This window comes from Marmota marmota, unplaced genomic scaffold (assembly GCF_001458135.2).
Source record: "Marmota marmota marmota unplaced genomic scaffold, marMar, whole genome shotgun sequence".
Taxonomy (NCBI): Eukaryota; Metazoa; Chordata; class Mammalia; order Rodentia; family Sciuridae; genus Marmota; species Marmota marmota.
In genome coordinates, this window is record NW_025999900.1 from 41,380,851 (window position 1) to 41,405,911 (window position 25,061).

Consider the following 25,061-nt stretch of genomic DNA (forward strand, 5'->3'; position numbering starts at 1 on the left):
GGCGGCTCTACCCTTCCTCAGGCCACTGGGCCTGTTCTGTCTGTCGGTTGCAGGTCTGGCCTGTTCTGATGGTGGTCACAGTTTCGTCTACCTTGCCAGCACAGGGGGAGGGGGCGGCTCTGCCTCTCAGCAGGCCGCTGCTCCTCTTCTGTCGGTGGGTCGCAGGCCCGCCTACCTTGCAGGAGTGATTGGAAGCTCTGTCCCGCCGCGGGCCACTGGGCCTTTTCTGTTGGTGGTCACAGTTCCGCCTACCTGGCAGGCGCGGGGGGTGGGGGGCGGCTCTGCCCCTCAGCCGGCCGCTGGGCCTGCTCTGTGGGTGGTCACAGTTCCCTCTACCTTGTCAGTGCAGGGGGAGGGGGCGGCTCTCTGAAAGGACTTTTCAAGGTTGTTCTTTGAGTGCTACTCGTGTTCCTATTTGAGCAACAGGTGCAACCAAAATCCAATGTGTTGTTTATGAGATAATTTAAAAAATAATACAATATTGGACACAAGAGTAAATAGTTCATCCTTAGCCATTATTACTATGCTGAAATTAGAATTTATAAGCTAAGAGTGTCTAAATGGAAAAATAGGACATGTAATCTGTTAAACTTGCAGGTCATTCTATTATATTTTTCTTTTTCTTTTTTTTTTTTTTAATTCTGATGCGCTGGGAATTGAACCCAGGGCCTCATATGTGCTAGACACGTGCTCTGCCACTGAGCCAGATCCCTAGCCCCTTGTAGATCCTTCTGTTGCAGAGCTGAATAACATGTGCCCATGTCAATAGATTTAACTCAAATCATGCCTCTACCCTTATTTTTTGTTATTTGTTTGTTTACTTTGCAGTACTGGAGATTAAACCCAGGGGTATTCTACTGCTGGTCTCCATTCCTGCCCCCTTTTTGAGACAGGGTCTCACTAAATTGCCAGGCTGGCCTCAAATTTTCAATCCTCCTACCTCAGCCTCCTGAGTTGCTGGGATTATAGGTGTGTTCTAATGCACTGTCCTGCATGACCCTTACTAACTGTAGCTTGACCTTGAGTCTGATTGACTTAACATGCACACTATAGCAATGTTGTAAGGAGAAAATGAATGACATACAAAAATATTGTAGCAAAGTTACTACTGCTCAACAATTGTTAGTCATTCTTTCCTTCCCATGAAAAAGAAGAAGGAATAGAGTAGGAAATATATGTTAGGCCATTTCTGATAACTGTGTGATAATGAGCTTTCTATTGTAGAGACAACAGAGTTTCTGTAGCAAATCAATGGTTTAACAAGAAAAGAAACATTGCAAGGAGGGAGAGGCCAAGGAGAAGCTGCTTTAGATTAAATAAAGAGACGTAAGAAGTTAAAAATGAGAGGGGTGGGGAGGGGGGAATATATTGTGCAGATATAACACTTATAAAATTATTAGCAAACTAGAAAGATGGAAAAAAACTTCCTTGATTGAAATGCTCTTATAGAATTATTTGACAAAATCTGGGCCATTTTTTTTAATACTCTTTTTTAAAAAATACCTTTATTGGGCTGGGGTTGTGGCTCAGCGGTAGAGCACTCACCTGGCACACTTGAGGCCCTGGGTTTGATCCTCAGCACCACATAAGAACAAATAAACAAAATAAACGTATTGTGTACAACTAAAAAATAAATATTAAAAATATAAAAATAAATAATAAAAATAAAAATACCTTTATTTATGTATTTTTAAGTGGTGCTTAGGATCGAATCTAGCATGCCTCGCACGTGCTAGGCAAGTGTGCTATTGCTGAGCCACAACCCTAGCCCCAATCTGGGCCATTTTAATATGTTGAAAACAAATTTCAATATAAAGATACAACCCTTTTTTTTGGTACCATGGATTGAACCCAGGAAGCTTAACCACTGAACAATATCCCCAGCCCTCTTTATTTGTAAATTTGGAGACAGGGCCGTGCTAAGTTATTTAGGTCCTTGCTAAGTTGCAAAAGCTGGCTTTGAATTTGTGATCCTCCTACCTCAGCTTTCTGAGTTGCTGGAACTACAGGTATGTACCATCACACCCAGCAAACATACAACTAATTTTTACAATTTCCTTTTTGTTTTTGAGACAAGGTCTTGCTCTATTGCTGAGACCAGTTTCAAACTCCTGGGCTTAAGTGAGCCTCTTGCCTCAGATTCCCAAGTAGCTGGGACTACAGACATGTGCTACCATGCAAAGTTTGACTTTCATATTTTATTATGTAAGGTAATACTTTCATATCTTCTTTCCAAAATGCCAAGTAGCATTTAATAACAAAAATAAAGATTTAAGAATTCAACCATGTATTCATTTTTTTCCTCCAAAGAAGCCTATCGTACCCCAGCGTATTTATAGTAATTAAACCAAGATGGCAGTTTGTGGGAGGAAAAAAACTATTTTCTAAAAATATTTTTGGTTGTAGATGGACACAATATATTTGATTTTTATGTGGTGCTGAGGATCCAACTCAGTGCCTCACATGTGCGAGGGAAGCAATCTACCACTGGGCTACAATCCCAGATTGAGAAAAACTATTTTAAATAGTTTTACCGCTTCCCTTATAAGAAATGCTTGTGGAGCTCCAGTGGCGCAATCGGTTAGCGCGCGGTACTTATAAGAAATGCTTGTTACTAGTATCAAACTACAGATGGTCTATGATTTGCTATTTTTCCATATTAAGATGGTGCAAAAGCAATGTGTTTTCAATAGAAATTGTACTTCAAATTTTGATCCCTTTTTGGGCTGCAATAAGCAATATGAATTATCAGCCCCAAGCCCATGAGGGTTGAATATTCTGTTGTTTTAACTATGATGTTCAGTAGATTAGGTGTATGATATTTTTAACTTATGATGGGTTTATTGGGATGTAATCCTATCATAAGTTGAGGAGTGTCTATAGACACTTATGTAAGGTAATACTTTCTTAACTAGTTAGCCGTATCTTAAGCATATAGCCATAACTATCATATCTATTGGATAATGTTTAATTAATTTTAAATTTTAAATTATTAGACAGGGTCTCATTAAGTTGCCCTGTCCTTGAACTTGCAATCCTCCTACCTCAGCCTCATAAATCACTGGGATTACAGGTGTGTACCACCATGCCTGGCTTCCAAAAAGAAATCACCTCTAATCACCATTATCCCTTTCTTTGATGCTAGGTAGTATGCCTCATGTGTTTCCATTGCACATTGAAAAGTGTTTGATACAAAGAAGGTATTTTGTGTGTGTGTGTGTTTGGTGCTGGAGGTTGAACCCAAGTCTTTGTGCATGTTAGGTAAATACTCTACCACTGAGCTATGCCCCAGCCCTGAATAAAATTTTTGATACATAAACAATTATTACAGGAAAAATATGTGCAATGGGAACACATGAGGCATACTACCTAGCATCAAAGAAGGGGATGATGAAGATTAGAAGTGATTTATTTCTAGAAGAATAGCAGAGAAAATGGCAAATACAAAGGCCTGGACTTGCCAGGCATAGTTGTGAATGCCTGTAATCCCAGCTACTCAGGAGGCCGAGGCAAGGAGGATTGCAAGTTCAAGGCCAGGGCAACTTAATGAGATCCTGTCTCAAAAAAATAGGCTGGGGATATAGTTCAGTGGTAAAGCACCTCTGGGTTCAATCCCTAGTACTACAAAAACAAAAATAAACAAAACAAGACAAAACAAAACCCACCAAAACAAAGGCCTAGACTTCCTCATGCTGTTTTCCCCCAACTTTTTTGCCTTAAGTTGTTCAAGAATAAGCAACTTTGTTAACGTTTCATTAACTTTTTAAAATTTTTTTATTCTTTTTTAATTATACATGACAGTATAAACAATTTTGATACATTTACACAAGCTTGGAATATATTCTAATTAGGATCCCAGTCTTATGGATGTACACACGATGGTGAAATTCACTGTGGTGTGTTCATATATGTACATAGGAATGTTATGTCAGATTCATTCCACTGTCTTTCCCATTCCTATCCCACCTCCTTTCCCTTCATTTCACTTTGTCTAATCCATTGAACTTCTACTCTTTCCCTCCCTACCCTTAGTAATTCTTTTCTAGGGGACTGAGAAATACTTCAGAACAACATGTGACCTCACAGAAGCTGCTGGCATGTCCTTCTCTGCAGAATCCTTGTTTCTGAATATGTTTAAGAAAATTTCTTAAAGGAAAAAAATTTGACTCAAAAGTTACCTGTTTGCCATAGAAATTGGTGTCTCCCCTGAAAGATGATCGAGAACCAGTGAATGAGAACATTGGCAAAGGCACTGGAATAGGGACATTCACTCCCACCTAAAAGCAGAACAAATCTACATCAAATACTAAGCAAAGAACTCAAACTATAGACTCTCTATTTAGAAGCATAAAAACAAAGACGGATTTATTTTTCTTTTTTAAAAAATCAATTTATATTTTATGGGTTTTTTTTGGGGGGGGAGTGGGTGGTATTTATTTTTTTGAGAGACCATTTTAAATTGCTAGCTTCCATCCCATTCTTCACTCTATGAACTTTTATTACTGAGGAAGAAATGGAGCATTGTGGAAGATTAAAGGGACAACCTTTATAGAAGCTGCAATGACTGATCACTGTCTACTGTCTCCTCTTAGGAATCCCTAAGAGCTGTGAGAATCTACAAACCTGTCCCACATCGACCAGGTGGGAATATTTCCGAGCAGTGGCTCCATTGGTGGTGAAGATGGCAGTTCCATTTCCATAAGGGTTGTCGTTTACGATCTTGATGGCTTCATCTAATGTTTCTGTCTCCAGAACCACAAGAACTGGACCAAAAATCTCTTCTTTGTAACAGGTCATATTTGGCTGTCAGGAATGATCAATCCAGAAAAGAAATGAGCTCTTTGGATTCTATGTATTTTATACTCAACCTGGTAATTTTACTTACTACCCACTAGTTTACGTAGAATTCTTTCGTGTTAGCAATCTCTTTCCATTTTTAAATTACTTATTAAAAACTCTGTTCCATCTTCCAAACTATCAACATATAGACAACCTGAAATTCCTATTAATTATAACCACACTCTGTACTTTTAGTTCCCACAACTCATCACTAGCTTCCTTTGTAATAGCTGTACAACTTGTTTCATACAGTTGTTATGTTACCAAAAAGTTACATGAAAATTTTTTTATAAATCAAATATATATAAAATATCAGATTATTTTGTTTACAGAAAGCCTGTGCTAAGTTCTCTGAAACAAAAACACTCCATTCCCACTTATCCTTTACCTCCAAAATTTAACTATGTACATTTATATTTTGATATTGTGTCATATATAAAAACACCTAAAACAACCTTCACCACTACACCTAATCAACTGTGTTTATTGTTGATAAGTGGGTTTTTCTTCTATCATTCTGTGGCAAGAGACTTCATAGTTTCTACCACACTTACATTCAATTCTTGGTTATTTAGGATTGTAATGACAATATGTGAATTTCAAAAAAGGTTCCTAACTTCACTTTAGTCATGAATGTCAGCTGAGAGACTTTCAGAGTTTTGATAAATAAAAACTGACAGACCACTTCTTTTTGACTTTCTCGTGAAGATGTAGCTAAATTTTGGGCCCAGAGTAGTTATACCCAATTGAGTAGTCGATACAGAGATTGAGACATTGCAATAGCTATGAGGTAGGTTGCAAGAAGGAAGAGAAAAGTTACACTAAATAAGGAACCAGTATAGTATAAGACAAGGGTTGACAAACAAGTACCTGTGGGCCAAATATAGATACTATCTGTTTTTGTATAGGTCATAAGCTAAGAATGGTTTCTACTTTTTTTTTTTGAATTGGGGATTGAACTCAGGGGCACTCAACCATGGAGTCACATGCTCAGCCCTATTTTGTATTTTATTTAGAGACAGGGTCTCACTGAGTTGCTTAGTACCTCACCGTTGCTGAGGCTGGCTCTAAACTCACAATCTTCCTGAGCTGCTGGGATTACAGCAAACACCACCGTGCCCAGCTCTACATTTTTAAATGGTTGAAAAAAAATCAAAAGACTACTTCATGACATGTAAAATGATACAAAATTCAAATGTATGTCCATAAATAAAGTTTTATTGGAATACAGCCACATAATGCTGATTTCCCATTACAAGTCAGAATTGAGTAATTGTGACAGAGATTATATATTTCTGAAAAGCTGAAAATATCTAGCTCTTCATGGAAAGTGGCCTGGATGGGGCTCAGGAGAGGAGACTCCAAATTAAAATAAGTGAACAATCCTGGCCAGACTTGAGGTCTTAATCATTAAATGTCTTCATTTATAAACCAGAAGGAAAGCTTCCATAGCCTCTAAGATTCCTTCAGCTTTCATATTTGTGAAATGATTGAGTTGTTCACCTTGACATTTGAGATGATGGTTGGTCCAACAAAGTTACCATTTTCATAACCTTTCACTTTAATTTTTCGCCCATCCAGAAGGATGGAAGCTCCCTCCTTTGTTCCACTATCAATCAGATTACAGACTCGCTCTTTGGCCTGGGGAGTGATCAGAGGGCCAAGATCAGCTCCAGGCTGGTCTCCTGTAAAACAACACATAAGTATCTAAGGACTTCATTAACATAAATTATGATTGCTAATAATGTATGAATCTGAATGACAAATACATATAAAGAGAGGCAATGGTAAGACTAGAAGACTGCTTCCCTTTGTCAAGGCCAATGCTAAGATATAGTGTCAAAGATACAAAATCTAAAGTTGCTGGGCAGATAGGTGATTACCTGCATTGACCCTCAGCTTTTTGGCACGCTCCACCAGCTCTGGAAGCCACTTCTTAGCCTCTCCCACAAGGATTGCTGTTGAAAGAGCCATGCAGCGCTGACCAGCAGCTCCGAATGCTGCTCCAACCAGCTGGTTCAGAGTATTTTCCTTGTTGGCATCTGGCATGACTACCCCATGGTTTTTGGCTCCCTAAAGAAACACGGATTGTGCATCAATCTTCCTTAGTCAAATACAATTAAGCTAAGAATGAGAATTTAAGGGAAGGATTAGAGAATTCATTCTTTGTTGCTTTGAGGACAAAGAGGTTATTTTTAATACTGCTTAAATTTTAGCAACATCAAGCAGGTCTCCAGATTTTTTCCCTCACTTTCCAGTTGATAAGCTGCTATATATTTAGCTTAAAACCATTACCAAGGCAAAAAAGCCCCAATCACACTCAAACCAACAGGTTAAAAACTGCAACCAGGAACCAAGGAAAATGTTGTTTTCTAACTTAGGTAGGAAGCAATTTGTTGTCTGCTGAGGTTTCCAGTTAAATTAAGAGTAATGTAAACAAAGAGCTGCCAGTAATAATAATGCCAGTAATCAGCCAGGCTGCACATGTCTGTAATCCCAGTGACTTGGTAGGTTGAGGCAGGAGGATTGCCAAGTTGAAGTCAGTCTTGTCAACTTAGCAAGACCCTCAGCAAATAAAAAATATAAAGGACTGGGAATTAAGTTTAGTGGTAAAGCACCATAGGTTTAATTTCCTGTACCAAAAATAATTAAAAATGCCAGTAAACAGCTAAGGGTCAAATTCAGACCTCGGGCTGGGGATGTGGCTCAAGCGATAGCACGCTCGCCTGGCACGCGCAGGGTGCTGGGTTCGATCCTCAGCACCACATAAAAATAAAATAAAGATGTTGTGTCCACCGAAAACTAAAAAATAAATATTAAAAAATTCTCAGGGCTGGGGATGTGGCTCAAGTGGTAGCACGGTCGCCTGGCATGCGTGCGGCCCGGGTTCGATCTTCAGCACCACATACAAACAAAGATGTTGTGTCTGCCAAAAACTAAAAAAAAATAAATAAATAAAAAAAAAAAATCTCTCTCTCTCAAAAAACTTTATATAAAAAAAATTATCTCTCTCTAAAAAAAAAATCAGACCTCCTAAAACATAACATCTAGAAAGAGGTTCCTCAAATTGGCTTGCTTCTAGACTTCTATACATATAACTACATATATATCTTCTATGTAGCCTGACATATAATCATTTTCACGTCTCTAGATACAACTATAGTTGAGTGTATGGGTATATACCATGTCTACTACTTAATTTAATCCTATTATACATAATGTTGAACACAGAATACATGCAATAAATATGGAGTGAACTAGGAGGGGCTTAAGTCAAATTGGACAAAACATTCAGCCATGAAAAATAAGTGGCAATTATCTTTTTTTCACATTAGTTGAAGGAAGGGTGGGCAAGATGCAATAGGACTAGTATTAAAGAGTTGCTAAGCATTTGGCAAAGAACTAGTAAGAGTAAAGTAAAAATTAAAGCATGTCACGTATCATATGGGGATATTTGGTTCTTTTTGGTGCCTTGAACTACTAGTTAGTATGTACCTTAAAAGAAGGAAGGATTAAGGGCTAGAAGCATGGTATAAAGAAAGGAAGAAATAGAGCCAGAACCAGAATCAGGCTGTTACTGCTGAAAGCCTAAAGAATATGAATAACATTCTTAGGAAGAAATATGTCCCTTGTCATCAAAATAGTTGTATATGATAAAGGTGGTCAACATGATCAATACTCTTCACAAGGTTCACAGTTAAGAAGACATTCAGGATTAAATGGTAATTAAGAAACACTGGCATTAGTGGGAAGAGTGGTCTTGCTGTTGAAGTGCTGTTCTTAGATAATTTATAAACATATAACAAAGTTCAGGAGAAAAAAAGAATAAAAAGTCACCATGTTGGCTTGAACCCTCTTTCCATGTCTTGATCCTCTTTCAAAGATATACTCTCCTGCCTGGTTGGATCCCACAAAGCTGATTGCTTTGATGTCCGGATGATCACAAATAAAATTTACAGCTTGGAGAAGAAAAAAATGGTCACCAAAAAGAACAAGGGCCATAGGCTTCTCAACGTGGCAAATCTCCCCTTTACCCACTGCCATTGTGAAGTTCTCTTTTGTTCCCTTAAATTCTTTTATTTATTTTTTATTTGTTCTAATTAGTTATACATGACAGTGGTATGCATTTTTACATATCATACATAAATGGAGTATAACTTCTCATTCTTCTGGTTGTACCTGATGCAGAGTTTCACAGGTTGTGTAATCATATATGTCACTTAAATTCTTTACAAATTCTATTTAGCCTCTACCCTTTCAGCATATTTTTTCATTTATTCCAGAATTCTTGTGTCTAGTCTAATCTGAAGGCTACAATTCCTATTTTTCTCTAAAACAACAGCCTTTCACAACTAGACACTTCCATTTTTTTTTCTTTAAATATGTGATAATGGGGGATGGGGTTGTGGCTCAGTGGTAGAGCACTTGTCTTTGCATGTGTGAGGCACTGAGTTCAATCCTCACTACCACATAAAAATAAATAAAATAAAGGTATTGTGTCCATCTACAACTAAAATATATATATATTTTTAAAAATGTGATATGTCCTCAACTGAGTATGATGGTGCATGCCTATCATCCCAGTGACTCAGGAGGCTAAGGCAGGAGGATCCCAAGTCTGAAGTCATCTTCAGCAATTTAGTAAATCCCTGAGCAACTCAGTAAGATCCTATTTCAAAATCAAAAATAAAAAGGGCTGGGGTTATAGCTCAGTGGTAAAGCACTCCTGTGTTCAATCCCCAGAATTAAAAACAATAAGAATATGATATGTCCTCAACTGCTACTATATATAGAGACTCTCAGAAACTATTGTGCTATCTAACACAAGAGGTGATATGGTATTAGTATTTAAAAGCAAGAAGCAGAGTCAGCCTTAGGATACATACTCTAACATAATTTGTTGCAGTGTAACTTTGGGCAAATTACTTAATTTCACTCTGCCTCAATTTTCTCATCTGTAAAATGGAAAAATAATACTGCCTCAAAGGGTTGTTATGAAGATTAAATGAGTAAATAAACTTTCTCTGTCTAGGGGCTGGGGTTGTGACTCAGTGGTAGAGTGCTTGTCTAGCATGTGCAAGGCCCTGGGTTTGATCCTCAGCACCACATATAAATAAATAAATTAATTAAAAACAAAACAAAACAAAACTTTCTCTGTCTGGTCCTAATCCATGTTGTTGGAGGCCCACTGCACAGTGAAGGGCAAGAAGCTCTGCTACTCCCCATTTAGTTACCTTAGCACAGATGGCAAACAGTCCACAAACATTACCTTCAAACATGGAGATTACTATTAGTGAGTCCCTTCCTTCCTAGTTTTCTTATCCTAAAACACTCAGTTGACACTCAACACCTTAGTTTGTTGATGGCCATATTAAGTAGTCACATGCATTAGGGAAGCTACCTTCATGTTGTCCATGGATGATGTTCAGTGTTCCATCAGGGGCACCAGAATCCTGAAGCAGCTTAGCAAGAAGCATAGTTGCTCCAGGGACTCGCTCTGATGGTTTCATTAGGAAAGTATTCCCACAAACCATGGCCATGGGAAACATCCAAAGGGGGATCATGGCAGGAAAATTAAATGGAGCAATGCCTGCACACACTCCCAGGGGCAGACGATAGGAATAAAGGTCCATGTCTTTGGTGATGGATGGCATAGTTTCTCCCAACATGAGGGATGTCACACTACAGGCATGCTCGACCACCTCTGGAACAGAGAAGAAGAAGTTAGGCCACTAGCTCCCCACACTGAGCATTGCTTAGCTTTATCTTGTTCTGTTCAGCCCTGAGGCTGTGATCAGGCCAATGACAGAATCCCATCTTCCTTTTCCTAAAGTCCCATAAGGGCTCCCAGCTTACGAAGGCCTCGGAATACATCTCCTTCAGCATCAGCTAGGGTCTTCCCTTGTTCCAATGTGATTAACTTGGCAATTTCTTTCTAGAGAGAAAAACACAAATAGAAACTCATACAAGGATATTCCTCCTTTTGTTTATTTTTGCAGTTCTGGGGATCACACCCAGGGTCTTGTGCATGCTAAGCACATACTATACCATTAAGCTAGAACCTTAGTTCCCATGTTCCTCCTTTTAATTCTCAGGTTGCCAAGACAGAACAAAACAGACGGAGAAGCAGAACGAGGGAGACAGCCATGATCAATGTCTCTGTGTTGCAGAGTTAGGGAGAGCAGCTGAAAAGGTCACTGGAGGAGTGATCAACCCCGCTAGGCACTAGTGTAGAAAATTATACCATTTAGGTTTCTTTTTTTTTTTTTTAAATATTTTTCTCTTAGATGTTGATAGATCTTTATTTTTTTATTTATACATGGTGCTGAGAATCAAACCCAGTGCCTCATACATGCAAGGCAAGTGTGCTACCACTGAGCCACAGTCCCAGCCCCCATTTAGGTTTCTTACCAAGTTTTCTTTAATAAGTTGTTGATAGCGGAGCAGGACCTGCTGCCGGCTCAACACTGATGTGTCTGCCCATGCAGGGAAAGCACGCTTGCAGGAAGCAATGGCTGCATCCATTTCAGCCTTGGTGGACTGAGGGACCCGACCAATAACCTCATTAGTGGCCTGATGGGAAAAAAAAAAAGCCATCATACTTTGCCAATGCCCTACCTTCTCCATGTTCCATCTAGTCACAGAGGCAGCACTATGTACTTCATGATAGACACTCAGGTCCCGAGGGCCCCACCTTCCCACTATGTTCCCAGAATTCTAGGCCAGTCAGTAAGTCCCAAACCAGTTTTGCTTACTGGGTTGTGGATGTCAATCCATTTATCACTTTTGGATTCAACAAATTTGCCATCAATGAAGAGTTTTACAGTTGGCTGGGGATTAAAAAAAAAACACAAACTTTATATTAATTAATTGCTTTGTTTCTCCCTTTCCCTTTCATAAAGCAGGAGGAGTTCAGGTTGATAAGTGAATCTTCTTGTCTTTAGGACTGTTACCCCTAGGAAAAAGATACACAATGTTCTTGTCTATAGTACTATTAACATGCAGCAGCACCTCTCAACACTGTTCTCTCTCTGAGCATAAGAAACTCTCTGCTATTCACCCAGTGATCTTCATGAGCAAATACATCACTTGGAAACTGGGTTAAAAAAAAGCAGCCACTGTGTGCATCAGCCAATTATGACTTACTGGCCCCACTGACTTTCTGTCACATTATTACATACACATTTTACCTTTATGATAAAAATTTTTAAATTGTTCTATCTACATGTATTTAAAAAAAAACCTTTTTGTAGGGCTGGGATTGTGGCTCAGCAGTAGAGCACTCGCCTAGCACGGGCGGGCCCAGGTTTGATCCTCAGCACCACATAAAAATAAAGGCATTGTGTTGTGTCCATCTACACCTAAAAAATATTTTTTAAAAAAGTTTTGTAGTTGTAGATGGACAGCATGACTTTATTGTTTATGTTTATGCAGTGCTAAGGATCGAACCCAGTGCCTCACACATGCTAGGCAAGTGCTCTGCCACTGAGCTACAGCCTCAGCCCTACATGTTTTTTTTTCCTCCCCTGAGATCACTTTCACTAAATTTTCAGAGGTCTACTTTTTTTTTTTTTTCTGTTGTCATACAGAATACCTGAGAATGGGTAATTTACAAAGGAACGAAGTTATAGAGGCTAGAAGTCCCAAATAAAGCAGCTGTACCTGGCAAAGTCTTCACAATAAAGAAGAAAATTGGGAAGGGCAAGTGGGTGAGAAAGTCATTCATCTTAATGACCTAACCACCTCCCTGACACTTGACACAATGGCAATCAAATTTTAACATTCAGCCAGAAGAATAAGTAGTTATGCTCCATTTGTGTACAGTATGTCAAAATGCATTCTACTGTCATGTATAACTAATGAGAACAAATAAAAAAAATCTTAACATGAATTTTAGAGGAGACAAACTACATTTAAACCATAACAGGATCTGTGAACCAAAAATGGTGAAGGACTACTGGGCTACAGTATGTACTTACTTCTACAGGGAGAGGATTTTGCGTAGCAGTCTTTGTTTAACAGATTTGAAATACAGAAGTGACAGAAGATGGATGTTCTGTAAAAACAACTCTAGAGGTTTAAGAGGAAGACAACTATTTGGCAGATTCAACAAAACCTTTAGAAGAAGACAAGAGTGGTGGCACATACCTGTAGTCACAGGTACGCAGGAGGCGGAGGTGGGAGGCTCACAAGTTCAGGACCAGTTTGGGTAACTTAGTCAGACCTTGTGCCCCTGCCAAAGTCTAAACCTCTAGAAGTCAGAGAAATGTTTGTACCTTTTGGCATAGTAAGTAAAATTCAGAACAGAAATAATCCAAAAGAAGGAAAAAACTATATTTAAAATGTTTTATAACACTGAAAAATATAAACAATCTCAATGTTATATGGAGAAATTACTAGTTAATTCAAGCTACATCAACTTGATGGAATAATCCACAGCCATTAAAAACCATAATCATAGGGCTGGGAATGTAGGTCAGTGATAGAGGATTTTCCTAGCATGTATATGTCCCTGGGTTTGATCTCCAGCTCTGAAAAAACCCCACAAAACTATAAAGTCTATCTTGCAATAATGAAACTGCTCACAAAATAATAGTCATAATAGTAGGTAAGAAAACCAAGATAAAAAATTTCACATATACTCTGATCACAATTATGTAAAGATAAAAAGGAATACCCCCTGGGCTGGGGTTGTGGCTCATTGGTAGAACGCTTGCCTAGCACGTATGAGACTGGGTTCGATTCTCAGCACCACATTAAAATAAATAAAATAAAGGTATTGTGTGTCTTATTACAACTAGAAATAGTAAAAAAAAAAGAATATCCCCACACCATATTGGATTCCTTCTTGGAAGTCAACTTTCAATGATAAATATACTTACCACTGAAGAAGAGAAGGAGGATGCTGGATACCAGGTGGAGTGTACCTTGGAAGAAACCTGTGTGATAAAATAATAATTTGATAAATGAGAAAAGAAAATTATTAAAACTTTAGCTACTGTATTAGAATACTAGCTACTGTGAATATGAAAAAGAACTTGGTGTTTGCTTTCAAGGACCATATACCTTAAAAATATACATATATACAACTAAAAAAAAAANTATATATATATATATATATATATATATATATATGTATTTTTAGTTGTGGATGGACACAATACCTTTATTTATTTTTTATGGTACTGAGAATTGAGCCTCATACGTGCAAGGCAAGCACTCTACCACTGAGCCTCAGCCCCAGCCCCATACTTTTAAAGAAATATATGAAACTATGAGGTGCCGCAAACTGAGAGAATAATGTCATAATAATCATGTCCCAAATTTCCAAAACCGGGTTGATTAAATTTTTTTGTTATTATATTTTAATAGTTTGGGGTCTAGAAAATGTCACCATAAATCTAACAGAAAGAAAATATTTAGCATGGTATATAATACAACAGGTGTTGAAAACAATGTACAATCAATATATATGTAATAAGCTATATCATGTATAATCAATGTAGATATAGATTATACAGTACATAATAAAATGTAAGTATAATCGCTCATACAAATACTTGGATATAAATGTTCATAGCAGTGTTGTTTGCAATATGCCAAAACTTGGAAATGACCTAGATGTTCACCACTGGATAGGTGAACAATAAAACTAATGTCTATATCCATACATCAGACTACTACTCAAAAATAAAAAGGAATAAAATATTGACACATGCAACATGGGTGATTATAATAATTATGGCAAGTGAAAGAATTCAGACATAAAAAGAGTAATAATGGATGGTTTCATTTATGTAAAAAAACTACAAAGTGCAAACTATAGTATGAGTTTAGTGTAGTCTTGTATGAGAAAGCAGACTAGTAGTTACTAGGGAACGATGGGGAAGGTGGCAAAGGGGACTAAGAGGGAAACTGGTTTTAGGTGATGGATATATGTTCATTATTTTGACTGTCATTTTTGTTTTGGTACTGTAGACTGAACCCACGGGCTTTTTACCACTGGGCTACATCCTCAGCTCTTTTTATTTTTTGTTTTTAGACAGAGTTTTATAAGTTGCTGAGGCTGATCTGGAACTTTTGATCTTCTTGTTTCAGACTCCCAAGTTGCTGGGATTAGGTCTATGTCACCACACCTGGCTCTCATTATCTTAATTGTGATGATGACTTCACAGGTTTATAAAAATATTAAATCTTATAAATTGTACAATTTATTTATTAATTACTGGGGATTGAATCCAGAGGCACTTTACCACTGAACCACATCCCCAGCCTTTAAAAAAAATTTTTTTTTTAGTTATACATGGGCACAATGTTTTTATTTTGTTTATTTATTTTTATGTGGTGCTGAGGATCGAACCCAGGGTCTTACAAGTGCGAGGTGAGCGCTCTGTGGCTGAGCCACAACCCCAGCACCCCCCAGGCCTTTTAATTTTTTTAATTTTGAGTCAGTCTCATTAAGTTGCTTAGGTCCTTGCTAAGTTGCTGAGGCTGGTCTTGAACTCTCAATCCTCCTGCCTCTGCCTCTGAGTCACTGAGTCTACAGGCATGCACCACCATGCCCGGCATAAATTGTACACTTTAAATATGCACAGATTATTTTATGCCAATTTTATCTCAATAAGGCTGTTTTTAAAATGCCACAGGCACCTTATGGGAATAAATATGTCCTATCAGTAATATTTGATAGGGCAGAATCAGTGAATGGAGAAGGGAAGATCATTTACAACAATGTCAGCTTAAACTGTAATTCTAAAAAAAATACATATATGTATATATATATATACATATATATATACATATATATATATATATATATATACACACACACATACATACATACATACACACGTATACATATACACACACATATATGTTGTGGAAATTGATTTAAAAAAAAAAAACCCTCCAAATGGCTTTCCACTGCTCTTGGGATAAAGACTCATCTCTTTGATGTTGCTTGGAAGACTCTACATAGTATCTTTGTTTCTCTAGGTCTCTCAGCTTGCTACTTTCCTCCTTACTTTCTCTGTTCCAGTCATTCTGAGTATGTTTTGCACTCTTGCCCATGCACATGCTAATCCCTCTTGGCTGGCTCTGTTTCATTCCTTTTGCTTGGTTCATTCTTACTCCTTTAGGTTTTTACTTGGTTAACATTTGTCTAGGAATCCTCAACGTCAGGTCTGGGCTAAGTACCTGATTGTGGAGTTTCTCCGTTTGCTTTATGGATACTAAACAAGCTTGTTTAGTTATTAAGTTCCTCTCCCCTTAGATCAACTGACCATTTTGCCCTTAGCCCATAGCATGGTTCCTGGAATACAGTAAGTACTCATTAATATTACTGATAGGACATATTTCTTCCCATAAGGTGTCTGTGGCATTTTAAAAACAGCCTTATTGAAATAAAATGGCCATAAAATAATCTAATGAGCCAGGCTTGGTAGTATATACTCAGCTACTTGGGAGGCTGAGGCAGGAGGATAGCAAGTTCAAGACCAGCCTGGGCAACTTAGTAAGAAGATGTCTCAAAATAAAATTTATATTAAAGAGGACCTGGGGGTGTAGCTAAGTGGTAGAGTGCTTGCCTATTGTGTTGCAAGACTCTGGGTTCAATCCCCAGCATCAGGAAAAAAATGCAGAATGAATACTTACCAAGCAATATTTTGATACTTATTTTGCTGCATGTGCTCTTTCAAATGCACTTAGCAGCCAACTTGGGTGTTTTAGGCCATTTAAATTTTATGTTTTCACTTATATACAACCTCTCTCCTGTTAAGGGGAATAATAGATCCGTATCTGATATAACAGAACATTATCATATGGGTTATTTTTTCCCTCCTAGCGTAGTTTTATTGTTGTTTCTGTGGTACTGGGGAATCAAACTCGGGGAGTTTTCCAACCTAGCTACATCCTCAGCCTTTCTTATTTTATTTATTTTTTTTATTTTGAGACAGTATCTGGATAAATTTCCCAGGGTGGCTTTGAACTCATGATCTTCCTGACTCAGCCTCTCAAGTAGCTGGGATTACAGGTATGCACCATTACTGGGAACAATTTACAACTGAGCTATATCTCCAGCTCTTTTTATTTTTTATTTTGAGACAGGGTTTCACTCAGTTGTTTAAGGCTTCACTAAGTTGCTGAGGTTGGTTGATCTTGAACTTTTGGTCCTCTTATCTCAGCCTCCAGAGCCACCACTGGGATTACAGGTGTGTACCAACATGCCTGGCTGGTTTTTTTTTTTTTTTTTTGTTTTGTTTTTGTTTTTTGGTACTGAGGATTGAACTCAGGGGCACTTGACCACTGAACCACATCCCCAGCCCTATTTTGTATTTTATTTAGAGACAGGGTCTCATTGAGTTGCCTCTCCATTTGAGCTCGAGATCCTTCCCAAGCAGCTGGGATTACAGGCTTGCACCACTGCACCTGGCTATGTTTTTGTATTTTTTAGTGAAATATAACTTCTCATTCTTCTGGTTGTACATGGTGCAGAATTACAATGGTTGTGTTAGATCTGATATCTTTGCTTCATTTCCTAAGAAACATTCATTAGTACCACTGCTGAAGAAATTATCCTATGACAAGTCACACCAAACTTCTACTGTCTATATGCACATTTTCTACCTGCTAAGGAACTGTCTTCTCCTCTTGGCTAATGACTTGTTAGTCTTGCAACACTTTACTCAGAGTAAAACCCTTTTGGAAACTTTCTCTGAATTGTACAGGTTGAGTTTGGGGCTTTTCCCTTATGTCCCTGCAGTACCTTGGGCATGCCTATTGTTTATCACTTATCATCACATTACATTAGAGGACATTTCAGTGAGTCTTTTACTGAAAGTCTGGGAAAGTGCCCACATGGAAAAAATTGCACTATTTAAATCCTGAATTCCCAGCTCTATCAGGTATTACCTGGGTGACATTAAATGTCAGATAATTTACTTAGTTATGTTTATTAATTCTAATCTTCATAAATATTCTTAAAGCTACAAACTTGTGGAGCTGGGATAGAAGCCAAATGTGATTGTGAAGCTTGTGCTTTTTGTACAACATTACTGAGGCAAGTCACTGAGTCTCTAAGATTGGTTTTCTGAATCGGAGTGAGAATATCATAAGAAAGAGAAAAACGTTCTTGGTTCAGTTTTACTAGCCTTGATAACAGAGAAGATAAGCTAAATACATAAAATAACTAAAAACATGAACCCTCACATCTATAAATCCTTTTGATAGTCGTCTTTATATTCCTGGATTTAGACTACTTTTGTGTGTGTATGGTCCTGGGGATGGAAGCCATGGCCTCATACAAGTGCAGGAGTGCTTTATTTTTATTTTGAGATAGTGTCTTTCTAAGTTGCCCAGCCTGGCTTTGAACTTATGATGCTTCTGCCTCAACCTCTTCAGTAACTGGGACTACAGATGAGCACCACTCTTATCAGATTTAGACTACACTTTATCAAATTTTCATGTTACAGTAACTTCTAGTTGGTAAGGGTTATTATTTCTAGTCTCTTCGAGGTTAGTTCATAGATTTCTTCCAATGAGTAAAAAAATAGTGTCTAATATTTCTAAAATAAAGTGCACAGGAAGTTTTCCTCCTTGAAGCAAAGGACAAAATACCTTCTGAATATTCTCAATGATTCATTTTTTTTTTCAATGATTCATTTTGATGAGAGTAGAACTGAAGGAAAAAGCCAATTTCAGTAGAATATTTCAAGAAGGTGGTAATGGGAAATATAGTTTTCTTGCTATTAAAAAAGATAATAGAACTAGAATAACGGCAAGAAATATGAGTGAAGCCAGACCAACCCCTTTAGCCCATTCTCAAACATCAACCTTTGCTGGCTCTGCCAAGAATTTTGAAAATGAATGTTTCTGCAATAGAACTCATCAAAACCTGACAAATACTAATATTACCTAAAAGTAAAACAACATAGAAGAAGTTACCAGGTTGGATGTAATGAATAGGAAGGCAATGTTGTTCCTTGTAGGTTTGAAAGTCTTCCCTGAAGCAACACTTGCCTCATATTTTAAGTCCTTTCTAGGCTTAGAACAGGGGAAAGGCTATGAACAAAGCTTCAGACCTGCAGCTTCTGTAACTTTATAACCTCTCTTTAGGGTGGCTCCAGAGAGCACCCAACCCCCAAGGGCAGAGTTGAGAATGTGTTGAAGAAGCTGACTTTGTGGCAAAAACTTTGAACTTCTTGTCTTGCTTGCTCTCGTTTTGGAAATGTTTAATCATTTGAATATATGTGGAACATAGTAACGTAACAATGTGCCCTTTACCTCCAACAGGAAACCGTAACTTCGCAAGAAACAGTTTAACTAAAAGTCTTGGCAAGAAAGCACAGAGCTTGTGGAAAATACAGAGTTATAACAGTTGGGGAAAAACTGTTAGCAAATGGCTGCCTTGGGTGAAAACCCAGCGTACATTTCTAGGAGATTCAAAGTTCATTTTCTGACCCCTCGCGTACTCCCTCCCCCCTTACCTTAGATTATGGACAGAGAAGTCGAGAGAAAGGAGCAATTTGGACGTTCCTGGCAGGGAAAGAGCTCTAAGTGAGGTGACCAGAAAAGGGCATTTCTAGGGAGAGAGGTGGCTGGTGCAGAGGTGAAAAGGAAAACTGTGGGCGGACTGAGAGGTAAGAGCAAGCGAGTGACAGCAGGGACACGGCAAGACTGGAGGATAGCGGGCCAGAGCCAGAAAAGGAGGCTCAGGAGGAAAGGGTGGAGGGCCAGGGGTGATAATTCAGGGCTCGTACCAGGGTGAGGGAAAGTATACGAAGTGAAGGAGTGGGACAGGGCTGCATAGTGGGGTGGGAACACAAGGGTCCGCCAAGAAGGGGCTGGGCCAAAAGTCTGTCCCGCCGGAGCATTGCTCAGAGAGTGGGTGGAAAGGATCCATTCCTAGCTTCGTGGTCCCTCGGCGCCACCCTCACTCGCCTGCAGGATCCGGGACCGCACTGTCGCCGCCGCCACCACCGCCGCCATGGCTCTGAGCTGTCTCTCCTCCGCTTCCCCAGCCTCTGCGGCCTTTGCCTCCCAGGCAGTACCGCGGCCAAGCCTCGCCCTCCAGCCTGCCAAACCTCTTCATTGGAAGACAAGACCGCTTCCTCCAGCGAATCACTCACTGGAACACCTGACTCCACCTCTCACTTCCAGTCCTGTGGGAATATGATTGGTCAGGAAGAGAATGGCTCTCGCCTCCTCCCACCTCAGCCAATTCTATTGGTGAAGATAGGGAGACGCCCCTGACTTGGGTACTCTATATTGAGCACGCGGGGAAGACGCCCCCTAATCGGGAGTCACCATTGGCTACGGGCATGATCCAGGTCCCACCCCCTCACTAAGGAAAGTAAATAGACCCTCCAAGAATTTTGCAGTCACTTTAACACTACCACGAGGGGCGTGACTATGACCGGGAGGGCGGGGATAGGCAAATATTGCCCTATGGGGGGTTAATGAGATTCGGCTACAAGTTGGGGATTGGGTGTCTCTTTGGGGGCGTGGCTTATGAATCCTCGCTTTCCCGCCGACGGTTGGCCACGTCACGTGACATGGGTCGGAAGATGGCGTCTCCCACAGACGGTAAGAGCCGGCTTGGAGATCCTTGGCCTGCAACCTCTTTCTTTGCTTCCGTGGGAACTTCCACTATCCACCTTCCCCTCGCACTTACAATTTTTTATTGGGATCCTTCCGTGTCTTTCACTTCATTTTCCTGGGATACGTCCCTGTCTCCAGCTCGCCGGTTCTTCGCAGCGTCTGCATATATCCTGGCGGGTGGAGTAAGGCATCAGCTAGGGACCGGTTTTGGGCAAAAGGACCGGGATCGCCCTGGCCCTCCCTTAATCCTATTGGAGTGAGACTGAAGTCGAAGAGAGGATACAATTGGGGGAAAGGAAGTGCTTTGCTGTAGTTTTCTCCTCGCGGCGCCCCATTGAAGTGTCTCTTCTATTCTAATCGAGCAGGGATGGAGCCCTAGCCGGGGTTGGTGGCTGACCTCTTCCCGGGACTGAACCACAGGAGAAACATGATTCTTTCCTGCTTTTTCGGTTGCTCTGGCAGAAGAGAACGGGGGACCTTCTCGTTTTCTCGCCTTTGGAGAAACGAGAATTGAGCATTCTAATGTAGTCTTGAATAGTCTTAACCACTCTTGTGTCTGCTTTATGTGTCGTTTCTTTAGGCTGAGTGAGTGAACAATTTCTACTATATGTTAACTGAAATGCAAGTCATTTCAAGGTAGCAGTTAGGTGGTTTCGGTACACTCTGCTTTAGAGAGTTTAGGGTCTTGTACTAATTTTGAACTCAATTTTTCCATCTGTAGTTCCCAGCCCCACACCGATTTCATTGACAGGTAGTTTTCTGTCCTCAAACATTTTGTGTTTGGAAGGAATCTTGCGAATTAAGGAGAGCTATTATCGGGTACCTGCTAAACGAAAAGCAAATGCTGGGTGCTTTAGGAGATGGAAGGATGAATCAAATATCAATATATTTTTCAATTCCAAGTCTCATTTTAGATGTCACCTCCCGAAAAGGCCTTTCCCAGACATTTTTTGAAGTTGTCCCTCTCCACCATTATTCACTATCTTAATCTCTTCATTGTCAGCATAGTTGTTCTGTTAACTTTGACCCTTTTACGCCTGGTCATAAATTCTGTCTTTGGATCCCCGGGTTTAGCATAGTGCTTGGCAAGCAGTTATCCTTCAATTAATATATATTAAAAGAAAGATTAGGTATATCTAGAAATAATGTTCAACTGAGTCTGAAGTTTTTTTTTTTTTAAGAGAGAGAGAGAGAGAGAGAGAGAATTTTGTTTAATATTTATTTTTCAGTTTTCAGTGGACACAACGTCTTTATTTTATTTTATGTGGTGCTGAGGATCGAACCTAGCGCCCCGCGCTTGCCAGGTGAGCGTGTTACCGCTTGAGCCACATCCCCAGCCCTGAAGTTTTTTTTTTTTTTTTTTTAAACAATGTAACTTAAAAAAAAATTATTTAGATATTGATGGACCTTTATTTTATTCATTTATTTATATGTGGTGCTAGACAAGCACCCTAACACTCAGCCACAACCCCAGTTCCAGAGTCTGAAATTTTTTGAGCATGGGAACATACTGTATAAAAATTGTGGATGGGGGCTGGGGTTGTGGCTCAGTAGAGCTCTTGCCTCGCACGTGGGAGACCCTGGGTTCCAGCCTCAGCACCACATTAAAAAAAATAAAATAAAATAAGTGAAATAAAGGTGTTGTGTTCAACTACAACTAAAAAATAAATATTAAAAAAGATTGTGGATGTTCAGAATTAAAAGAGATTGTTCTGCCTTTTAGATACTTCTCTTTCCAGAAGAGGGAGGAAAAAAAGGCATTTAAGAAGTCAGCTAAGGAAATGGGGAGTTATTTAATACCTTATTTGAGAAGATGAGAAAATTTTGATGATAGATAATGGTGATGATTGGATAATGTTAATGTACTTAATGCCATTGATTATACACTTAAAGAATAAAATGGTGAATTTATGTTATTTAAATTTCACCACACAAAAGAAGTCAGCCAAGTTGTAGATACAGAAGTAATTGCTATTGAAATTTTTAATTTATTATTAAGTTTTTTTATATATATATATTTTTTCAAGTTTTGGAGATTTTTGGAGCTGTGTTCTTTGTCTTTGATTTTTTTCCCTGCCTTCTCGCAATTTCTTTTCCTTAGCTAAGAAGAGTATTGGGAATAATATTTTTTCCCTTTTGTTATCTAATTATCTCCATGGTCTCTTTTTTGCAAACTTTTTTTTTCTTTTTTCCCTGTAATGGTGATTAAACCCAGGGGTGCTCTACTGCTGAGCAACATCTGCAGCCCTTTAAAAAAAAAAAAAAAGTATTTTTGAGATAGTGTCTCACTAAGTTGCTGATACTGGCCTTGAACTTTCGATCCTCCTGCCTCAGCCCCAGAGTTGCTGGATTTACAATTGTGCTCCACTGCCTCTTGCTGCCATCTTGAATTTTAAAGTTTTTATTCTCCTCTCTGACAGTTACACCTTTTTTCTATCCAATCTTTTTTTTTTTTTTTTTTTTTTTGACAAAATCAAATTAAGCATTCTGAATTTAAATGCAGCTTCTAAATAAGTATTTCAGCTGGGCGCTCTGGCACAGGACTGTAATACCATAGATTGGGGTGGCTGAGGTAGAAGAATGGCAAGTTCCAGGCCAGCCTCAGCAACTTAGCAAAAAAGGGCTGGGAATGTAGTTCAGTGGTTAAACGCCTCTGGGTTAAATCCACAGTACCCAAATCATCCTGAATTATTCCACTGCTTTTGCTCTTTCACTTTTATTTTTAGTATCCTGTCTCTGTCTTTAAAATCTAATTAAAATAATGTTGATTTGAAAGTAAGTTTAGGTCATCTACTCTTTTGTCTTTTTATTTTTTGGTTAACAAGGATGTGGATTTTTTTTGGGGGGGGTTGTAGATATATGGAAGACAGGGAAGTAATAATAAAAGTTTAGACTGCATGCATTCTACTATTTACAATTAAATAGTGCAAGGAATTATGCATATGTTCTGTTTTATATAATCTGTAGGTTGGCACATTTTTATTGCTACACAGGTTTGTGTAAAGTAGTTCACTTTAATCTTCAATTTACCTTTCTGCATCTTTTGTCTTTCTCATGCTAAATTTACTGGAGTTTCTTTTTTTTTTTTAATATCTTTATTTTTGTTTATTTATTTATTTTTATGTGGTGCTGCGGATCGAACCCAGTGCCTCACATGTGCAAGACAAGCACTCTACCACTGAGCTACAACCCCATCCCTTACTGGAGTTTCTTAAAAGGGAAGAAAATTGAAATGCAAGTAAAGCCGTCTAATTAATTTATGAGCATAAGACTCAGCAGAGTTATGTCCCAGAATGCAGTATTACAACCTTTGTTGGTTATTGGATTCTCTCCCTCCAATAGGTTTATTTTTGTTAATATTGAGTTTCCCATTGAGATATTTCTTGAGAATTTGAAAATTGACATTTTATGTATTTTGTAGCTTTTCTTCTGACCAAATTTTTGGATGCTTTAAATAAGCCAGTGTGTTAGGCTTGAGTTCTTTACCAATTACATTGCTTTTGGAAATTCCCTTGGAATATCTGGTAAAACAGATTTGGTGTAGAGAAAAGAACATTTTGTGCAAAGTTTTATGCACATACTCATTTCTAGGGTGAGAGTGTGTAGTTTTTTTCCCCAAATTTCTAAAGATGTTGCTTATCCAGAAAATGTTAAGTACCCCTGGTTTATAGCATTAAATGAACTAATTTAACTAGCATGCTAAGCACACATTAATACTCAACAAATTTTAAAGTACCTGTTGTGTGTAGGGGAAAATAGAGGGGAAGTAGGGTCAAAGAATGAATGAGAGGCTAAATCAGGTAGAATTTTATAGGACATGGTAGATATGTACTTTGAGATTTAGCTAGAAAAAAGAACTTTTAAGTTGGAGAATGACATTAACCGATTGACTTTTTTTCAGAGGAGGATGGGAATGGGGACTGAACCTGGGAACACTCTACCACTTTCTCTAAAATAAACATGATCTTCCATTTTTACACAGTGGACCAACTAAGACAATCATCATACTCAGTTTACTGAAGTGTTCTCTGAGTACTCGTGTGTGGTCACTCTCAGTATTGAAAAGACATGTACTTAAGGGTTGTGATTTAATAAAATTAATAATCGTGTGTGTATGTGTGTGTGTGTGTGTGTCTGTGTCTGGAGGATGGGTACTTGGGCCGTTCTACCCCTGAGCTACATTTTTTTACTTTTTATTTTGAGGCAAGATCTGGTTAAGGTGCCCAGACTGGCCTTGAACTTGGCATTCTTTTGCCTTAGCCTCCCATGTAGTTGGAATTACAGGCATGTGCTACCATGCCCAGCATGATTGACATTTTTGAAAAGTAGTATCTGGCTATTTTGTGGAGAATAGGTCTGAGGGTGAAAGGGAAGGAGTAAGAACAGGAGCAGGGATGTCTATTTAGAGGTTTTTGAAGTAGTGCAGGAGAGAAGTGATGGCTTCTTGAATACATTCGATTTTGTGGTGTATTTTGGAGAAGAAACTTGAATTTACTGATGGATTAGAACAGTTCCGGAAAAGGAGGCATGAAAGATTAATCTGGGCTTTTGGTTAGAGAATTTGGGTTTAGGATATTGCAGTTTCTTGAGTTGGCAAGGATTGGGAAATTATGATTTTGAACATT

At 38.7% G+C, this 25,061-nt stretch overlaps 3 protein-coding genes across 13 annotated transcripts in view; 2 read left to right on the forward strand and 1 right to left on the reverse strand.

Moving 5' to 3' along the window:
- The window catches only part of Bbof1 (basal body orientation factor 1), a 47,800-nt gene extending 43,040 nt beyond the window's left edge, over window positions 1–4,760 (forward strand). For all 4 annotated transcript variants that reach the window (XM_015493917.2, XM_048798974.1, XM_048798977.1 and 1 more), the window contains one exon: window positions 4,047–4,760. In XM_015493917.2, coding sequence (XP_015349403.2) covers window positions 4,047–4,151 — 105 coding nt within the window. In that variant the 3' untranslated portion in view covers window positions 4,152–4,760. The remainder of the gene's footprint in view (window positions 1–4,046) is intronic.
- Aldh6a1 (aldehyde dehydrogenase 6 family member A1) overlaps window positions 1–19,923 on the reverse strand; it is a 27,026-nt gene extending 7,103 nt beyond the window's left edge. The window contains exons 1-11 of one of the 3 annotated variants that reach the window (XM_015493927.2): window positions 19,777–19,922; window positions 13,722–13,778; window positions 11,595–11,669; window positions 11,251–11,412; window positions 10,696–10,774; window positions 10,241–10,543; window positions 8,677–8,798; window positions 6,723–6,912; window positions 6,343–6,524; window positions 4,624–4,803; window positions 4,179–4,277 (exon numbers count right to left, since the gene is read on the reverse strand). In XM_015493927.2, the coding sequence (XP_015349413.1) occupies window positions 4,179–4,277; window positions 4,624–4,803; window positions 6,343–6,524; window positions 6,723–6,912; window positions 8,677–8,798; window positions 10,241–10,543; window positions 10,696–10,774; window positions 11,251–11,412; window positions 11,595–11,669; window positions 13,722–13,778; window positions 19,777–19,824 (1,497 nt within the window). In that variant the 5' untranslated portion in view covers window positions 19,825–19,922. Of the gene's footprint in view, window positions 1–4,178; window positions 4,278–4,623; window positions 4,804–6,342; window positions 6,525–6,722; window positions 6,913–8,676; window positions 8,799–10,240; window positions 10,544–10,695; window positions 10,775–11,250; window positions 11,413–11,594; window positions 11,670–13,721; window positions 13,779–19,322; window positions 19,537–19,776 lie in introns of those variants that run through there. The other 2 variants (XM_015493933.2, XM_048798978.1) reach the window with 2 other exon arrangements.
- A 375-nt stretch (window positions 19,924–20,298) lies between these two features.
- Lin52 (lin-52 DREAM MuvB core complex component) overlaps window positions 20,299–25,061 on the forward strand; it is a 116,808-nt gene continuing 112,045 nt past the window's right edge. Inside the window, exon 1 of one of the 6 annotated variants that reach the window (XM_048798980.1) lies at window positions 20,299–20,421. In XM_048798980.1, coding sequence (XP_048654937.1) covers window positions 20,391–20,421 — 31 coding nt within the window. In that variant the 5' untranslated portion in view covers window positions 20,299–20,390. The remainder of the gene's footprint in view (window positions 20,422–25,061) is intronic. The other 5 variants (XM_015493941.2, XM_048798984.1, XM_048798982.1 and 2 more) reach the window with 5 other exon arrangements.